Source organism: Pundamilia nyererei, unplaced genomic scaffold (assembly GCF_000239375.1).
Source record: "Pundamilia nyererei isolate P.nyererei 1_Seehausen unplaced genomic scaffold, PunNye1.0 scaffold00007, whole genome shotgun sequence".
NCBI classification, from domain to species: domain Eukaryota; kingdom Metazoa; phylum Chordata; class Actinopteri; order Cichliformes; family Cichlidae; genus Pundamilia; species Pundamilia nyererei.
The window spans coordinates 5,459,534-5,466,814 of record NW_005187408.1 but is presented as its reverse complement, the minus strand read 5'-3'; the positions used below and the strand labels follow the sequence as shown (position 1 = coordinate 5,466,814).

At 40.0% G+C, this 7,281-nt stretch overlaps 1 protein-coding gene across 2 annotated transcripts; it reads left to right on the top strand.

Moving 5' to 3' along the window:
- The first annotated feature begins 2,340 nt into the window (after positions 1 to 2,340).
- Positions 2,341 to 4,904, top strand: LOC102195348 (thiosulfate sulfurtransferase/rhodanese-like domain-containing protein 1). Of its 2 annotated transcripts, none has more exons than XM_013915438.1 (3): positions 2,341 to 2,400; positions 3,381 to 3,503; positions 3,592 to 4,904. In XM_013915438.1, the coding sequence occupies exons 1-3, from the start codon at positions 2,352 to 2,354 to the stop codon at positions 3,756 to 3,758; spliced, it is 339 nt and encodes a 112-aa protein (XP_013770892.1). In that variant the 5' UTR covers positions 2,341 to 2,351; the 3' UTR covers positions 3,759 to 4,904. The 2 variants fall into 2 exon arrangements, with proteins under 2 accessions (XP_013770892.1, XP_013770890.1); XM_013915436.1 differs by lacking the exon at positions 2,341 to 2,400 and adding an exon at positions 2,674 to 2,899.
- The last annotated feature ends 2,377 nt before the right edge of the window (positions 4,905 to 7,281 follow it).

Here is a 7,281-nt window from a genome sequence, read left to right as displayed (position 1 = left end):
GAGTCACTACACGTCTATCCTCTTAAGCCCTGCAGTGAAGTGAGTGTGGCTACATACATCAGACCATCTGCAAATTGTCAGCTCTTGTCCTGCTGTCAGGTTTTCCGAGCCTGATTTAACAACTGACTTGTTTTCATGCTTTTTCCATCAGGATTTCAACCACAGCACTGACATCGTGTTATCCCAAACAAACATTGACCGAGTTCTCTGAATAGTTAAAAATAGTCTTAAATCAAAAGTAAGTGGAAAGCTTTGTAATGTTTAAAAAAATCACAAATTAACCAATAAAATAATTTTGCAAATCACAAAAATTCTTTTTTTTCCAAGAGTTTACTGTGTTGGTGTGTTGTTACTGAGCGAGAGAGTGGGACCACCAGGAATCACTGACAAAGTAAGGGAGGAGGCAAAAATCACAGGGTGGGTGTGCTTTACATGCAAGTGTAACAAATCAACAGAAGAGAAGCATCAGAAAGATAACAGCGGGCTCACAAGTTGAAAGACTAAGGTGTAAGGAAGTAAAACAAAGCTGTCATAGACCAACCGTTAAGCACACTGGGGGGTAATTGTTCTCAGGCTTACTTGATTAGCAAGATAAACAACAACAGGATGTGCAGGTGTTCTTTCAGTAGCAAGGTCATGTGAATGAAACAGCATCATATGTGAGAGCTGTTTCTTCAACCCCCATTGCAGTGTCTCTGCAGGAAAGTGTAACTTTCTTACAAAGCACTGAATTCTTGAGGCTCACATTCCTGATGAACTCTCACTGCTGGTGTTATTACAGATGAACTTATTATAAACTGATGGTGAGTAACTGTCATGGCTACAAAGAAACACTACTGCTCAGTTTTTCACATCTATTTTTGTCCCTTTGAGAGTCACGTAGCAGCTGTCATTTATTTCCATTACCCTGAAAAGAAGGCAGACATTTCTAAGCAGATGTGTTAAATAAAGACATGATCAGAATACTTTATTAGTTCCATTCTAAACTGTTATTGTTAGTTTTTTTAACAGACACTCATATAAAATATAATCATGAAAGTTACTAAATGTAAAGTTTCTGCATAAAAAAAATAAGTCAGACTAAGACTCTCAAAGTGTGACGTTGAATTAAAATTAAGTATTGCAAACTCACCCTCCCTATCCAACGCCAACTCCAACGCTTACCTCCCCCATGATGTGGACATCGGGTCAGCTGGAGGCGCAGCCGAAGATTGCAGCGGTCCCAGATCAGATGTCCACACTGGAACACTTTCCCATGTTGCTTGTCTGTGTTTATTGTGTTATGGTGTGTTGATACTTGTGCATTCCTGTATTATCCTTTTGTGTTGCACATTTCGATGTTTTTTTTGGCCTGACCTGTCTCCCCAATGTGATGTTTGTATTGTATGTACGGTCGGCAAGGTCTGTCATCTCGGTTGTGGGCAAAAGACCTGCAACTGACAAATAAAGGCTATCTCATCTCTCATCATCATCATCATCATCACTTAAAAAAATAATGTGCACTATAGATAAGATATTACAGGTGAATACAGTCCAGGAATCATGAAGAAGAGTAATGAAGTTTGACGGCCACGGGTAGGAATGCTTTACTGTAGCCTTCAGTGATGCATCGTGGCTTAATGAGTCTTTTGCTGAACATGCTCCTGCATCCTGTGTGAAGGATTTCTCTAGTATTGACTGTAACCTGGACAGCATCCTCCTTTCTGAAACATCCGTCAGAAAGTCAAGCTCCACATCAACGACGTTGCTGGCCACATGAATCGGATTATTGAGCAGTGCTGTTATGCACTACCCTCAGTCTGCTGCTGCAGCACACCAATAACATAGAGGATTCGACTGGACACCACAGACTCGTAAAACATCCTGAGCTCAAAAGTCCAGCAGATGTTTTAACTATTCCTTTGAAAAGATAGAAAAGTCACTCTATAAGAGACTTGGTGCTATAATAATAAAAAAAAATCGTTTTATTCAGGGTAGAATATCACCTGAAAACATTTATTTTTTTAACCCTTTCTTAGCTGTTGTCCAAATCTTACGCATTTCTTTCCTTTACCAGAGGACAGGCATCAATGTTTTTAACTTAGTTTAACTGTTTGTAAAGTTGTATGGAGCTAGTTAGCAAAAAGAAAACTGACAATTATTACACTGAAGTTATCAATGACTGATTGTGTATAACATATTATTATGTGGATATTTCTTCTTCTTCTTTCTTCTTATTCATTCGTTTTTACCACAGATTTGTGTGCTTCAACACAGGACGTCCATATGCTTCTATATGCGCAAGCGCAGCTCTGAGACGGAAGCAGGGCGTCCAATGACAGCAGGCTGAGAAGGAAAAAAAAACAGCAAAGATGAAAGAAGTGTTTAAAACTTGTCAAGTGTTTAAAGTAGACATGGCAGGTCTGTTCGAACAGTCAGTTAGTTTATTGTCGCAATGATATGTGTTTCTCCAGATTACTGTAGAAATGTATAAACCTTTAAAGTAAAGGGACTACAGAAAATGGCAACAAACCTGCTTGATTTCACTGCCCTCTATCGGCAGAGAATGAAAGCCCTTTTACCAGCGGTTGGTGCTATAACTGCTACATCCTGAGATCGGCGCCAAACGCACCATTATTTAAGGAGCACCCCCTCCCAAAAAAGAAGGAGAAGAAGCATTAAACAGGCAACAGGCTGAGTGAATGTATGGTCATTTGGTGATAACAATAAAGTAGCAGTATGTATTTAGGTCGTGTCAGTTCGTGCGGTCCAGTAGTGTGCATAATGCTGTCCTTCGTGCTGTCCCGGAGTTTCTGCCAAGGTGTTACGGAGGCGCACCGGAGGTGTTACTCGACCTTTGGGTCGATATGTCGGACTTTTTCAACATCGAGTCCGAAATGCGAAGAAGCATCAGACAACGGTAAAACCGTCGTTGTGTCCTGTCGAAATCCTCTTACAGGAATAAAATAATAATCTTGTAATACTAGTCCAGCATGTCACTTTGAGTCTACAGATATATTTCTTAGTAACTAATATTAATAGTTTGATCTCATAGTATTTTGTGTTAAACTGCTGGAATGCTGTTTTAAATCGTCAATTGCCCTGACTGTGTGTGTCACAGTCTGTGTTTATGGCTACCTATACTCAGCATTTTCACAGCTGAATGGACTGCAGGTGTACACAAGCAGTTTCTCTCAATATTTCAAAGAGAGGATAATAGCTTAGCTGTGGCACTTTGATTTCACCCCCACAGTGTTTACCATCAGCAGGGGTTCAGATAACACGTACTCTAATTAAATCAGGAAATGGTGGTTTCACATAATTTTCAACGAATATAAGCACTATAAGCAACAATAAATTAAAACTCTTTCTTCCTGTTTCCTTTCTTTGTTGCTTTTCAGGTTCAGTGGTGACCTACTCAGAGCTGAAGACCATGCTGGCAAGCCATAACATTCAGCTCTTTGATGTGAGAAATCCTGATGAGTACCAGGCTGGACAAATTCCCCAGGCCATCAACGTCCCACGTAAGCAGGGTTCTGAAACTTGTAGGGACTTGTCTGTTTTCCTACATTTGTAGTTAACATGTGTGTTCTTTGTTGGTATGCATGTCAGTGGACAACCTGGAGGAGTCTCTGCAACTGTCCCCTGAGCTCTTTGAGCAAAGATTTGAAGTGAAGGCTCCCACGAAAGCTGACGACAACATTGTGTTTCACTGCAGAAGTGGCATCAGGAGCACCAGAGCACTGAGCATCGCTCATCAGCTGGGATTTAGCAAGTAAGTAGTAATACATGTGCTTGTTTCTATGCAAAACAAACCTGGAGATTAAGCACACTACTAGTGGAAATTGACTGTGGGAATGCGATGTGCATGTTTCCAGGGTAAATTTATGGAGAGGTGATGTCTAATACTGTATGGCGTCACTGAGAGATTTACAAAGTCTGAAAACATTGGGGCATGGCCAAAAACCTGTGTTGCTAGCTCTGTAGATTATGCTGTGGAGTGTTTTCTCTTTCTCCAGAACCAGTTCTAAGGGTATAGGCTAATGGTACAGAGCGATGGTGGAGAATTGTGGCCATTTACAAGTTAAGTTGGCAAATTGGACAGGGATCAGCAACAAAATGGGCAGTTAGGTCACAGACGAGCGTCCTGCAGATCAGGTTATGCCGAGTGAAGATCAGATACACTGTGAGGAGATTAGACTGGGTGGCAGGTTTTATACTGCATGCAGTCTCACTGGCTCTGATAGACGGGTTGAAAGAAAATTATTTACTTAGTTTTGTGAATGTGCGATTTCCATACAGATATTTTTCTACTGACAAATCTACATGAAGTCTCATTTGGCCTATAAGGAAAAAAATGTATGTGCATATAAAAACAAAAAAACTCAGACATTAATCATCAATCAGTTGAGATAATTAGTTATTTTTACAGCACTTCTGCTACATTTAGATGTCTCCCAAGAAGTCAATCCATGAGATATAAATAGTGCATTCCTGCTGCAGCTGGAGAAGTGTCCTCAGGTGATACTTTGACTTGCTGAACTGTGGGCGACCTTTTAATATAAAGCAAACAACAGTGTTAAGAGATTAAGCTCCTCTATCTGTGCTTTTGTTTTTGTTTTTCCCCCCTCAGGGCAAGACATTTTAAAAGAGGCTATTCAGAGTGGGTCGAGCGAGAAGGAAAGTGAATCGGGTGAAATCTGCACTGAAGTTCTTCAAAGTACTGTTCCTTTTATTCAATGCACTGTGACTGGGATATATTTCTTATTTTGTTCAAGAGTACTGTCAAAAGAAGTTTTTAACAGTTTTGCTGTAACTTTACTAAAAATATTACAAGTGCCCTTTTTATCCTGCTTCAAGATATGACATGAATTGGCAGCTGATGAATGTGAAGGTTCTTTAAATAAAAGCTATAAAAAATTAAACATTTGTGTTAAAATCTTTTTTTTTCTTTGTCATTATAAATATCTAATTAGTATTAAAAAAAACAACCCACCTGTCCATTTTATATTCAAGTTTTTGGTTGTTTTGGTTTTCTTTTTTCTTTTTACCACTTTGATGTTTCAATGAAAATGCTAAACAAAGGGGGGGGGGAAGGAAAGCACAGAAGTAAAAAATACAGGAGACAAGCTCATTAAAATGTTCATTTAAATAAGTGGTGAGAAAAATTTACTTCCATTGGCCCGAAACGTTATTTTAATGAGCATGTGGCTGTTTCGCCCGCACTTTGAGCTTATAATAATGGATTGCATTTATATAGCGCTTTTCTAGGCCACCAAAGCACTTTACAATTCCACTATTATTATTATTATAGGTTTTTTGTTGTCGTCAGCAACAGCTGAAGACTGCACTGGGTGTCACTCCTCTGAGCTAAGGACATTTGCGTAATAAAACATTGAGAAAACATTTCTTGGTCTGATTAACCCTTATTTCCTGTTGCAACATTTGGTAGAGTTGGTGTAATGAGATCCCTTCCCAGACGCCTTAACCCCCACGCACATCCTGGGCCATTTGACCTCAGTAAATGACATGAAGGGTGGGGCTAGGTTTCACAATCAATCAATACAACAAGGGAAAACAAATAAAATAAAGCTCTTTAGAATACCTAATAAATAAGCAATCCATAGGCTTTTATTATTATGTTTTACGTAATTATTCAACTGTGTCTATTTCCATTTAACATGTCTCCTAATATGTTCTCCTGAGTTTCATTTTTTTTTGTCCTTTTGCAGTGTGAACATACCCACACATGCACTGAATTATTTCAATTTGGAATAACAGCAGTTCAGCCTGAATGCCAGCAGATAGCAGCAAAATGCCAGCCAACTCTAAGTGCTTATTTCCATTTAATCTTCAACACTGTTCTTTTTATTATTGTACCATGCCCTATAAGGACTGACCTTCACAGTGGTATTAGTCTGCGCTGATATACATCTTGTGAGTAACAGCTCTGTGAGCGGCTGTCAGGAGCTCGAGCTGGCCAAGGTCTGTGCAGCTCTCATTCAAAAGCGGAAACTGATCCCACTTCACTTTTCAGCTTCCGTCCCTTTCTGATCAGAGCTATTTGCATAGTATCCATACAACCGGTGTGTCATGGGTGAAGGGGTTGATGTGGATGTATGGAGGGAATTGAGTGCACACCCTAAATGATGAATTTGGCGGAGATGAACATAAAGAGAGCAAAGCGTGTGTGGATTTAATGGACATTAATGGTTTCGAGTGACTGCACTGCAACATCATCCAAAGACAAAATGTATCCTGTGTTGTGGATGTGGGACATCATAAAATTTCATCAGGTTCCAAACACATGCCACCTACAGCACGTATTAGAAGTATCCAGAGCTCTATATGGCTATATATATATATATATATATATATATGCCAGAAAGCTTCTGCAGACAAGAAGGATGGGTCAGATTTCCAGTGGGCACCAAGGACATTTAGGCACTTTTACATGAGTTAAAACACAAACTGACAGGTGGTTCAGGGTGAAAAATGATCAGTGGGCGATTGTTTGTCAGCGGCTGCAGTTACACAGGACAGGCCATTAACTTCCTGCTGCTCGCTGCTTTTTAAAATGCACTCTACCAAGGCTTTGTAATAAAGTCGACTACATGGCTCTGTTTTGAATTTTTTTTTATTCTGGAAATGTAAACCACGTGGCCTTTGTCTCCAAAACGGCTGTTGTGCTAAACCTCCCTCACAGGACTTTAACTGAATTTTCTCCAGTTTTTTTTTTTCTTCCTTCTTTGCGAGCTGGAATGTGTACATGAATGGGAAAAATGGCACCCTCGTGTTGTTTCTTCCAGATCTCACTTATTTGGTGCGCCCTGTAGGGGCTCGTGCAGTACTGATTCCTCTTATCTTAAAATGTCATGTAGACAGAGAGAGGATGGGGGGACGCATTGGATGAGAGCAGAGAGATATAAGGCAAAAAGCTCCTGGTATTCTTTATCTGCATAGATTTCCTTTTTTCTTTTTTTGGTATTTCTTATGTCGCAGGGTTATAAAGTGGCCCATAAAGATAATGGCGCAATGGTTTACACATGTTTTTAAGCACCCAGGTTGGCCTAATGCCCCACAGGTCTTTCATTTAGTTGTTTTATGAGGCCAGCATCTGGCTATTTTTATTCCAACATCACTTCCAGCAAAGCACGACCCAGACTGCAAGACTGTGTCAGGGTCATACTGATGAGGGAGGGGATTCTAACTCACAACGCAGATATACAAAAACTTCTATCATAGCACTGACACGCAATCATTTTATCCTCAGATTAAAACATGTTCCGCGCCCCCCTCTCG

What these genes read in the sequence shown, in the direction of transcription:
- LOC102195348 (XM_013915436.1), top strand. Translation starts at nt 2,719, where the DNA reads ATGTATTTAGGTCGTGTCAGTTCGTGCGGTCCAGTAGTGTGCATAATG. An exon ending in CGAAGAAGCATCAGACAACG is followed by an intron (nt 2,900 to 3,380) that starts GTAAAACCGTCG and finishes GTTGCTTTTCAG; the next exon opens with GTTCAGTGGTGACCTACTCA. An exon ending in CCAGGCCATCAACGTCCCAC is followed by an intron (nt 3,504 to 3,591) that starts GTAAGCAGGGTT and finishes TATGCATGTCAG; the next exon opens with TGGACAACCTGGAGGAGTCT.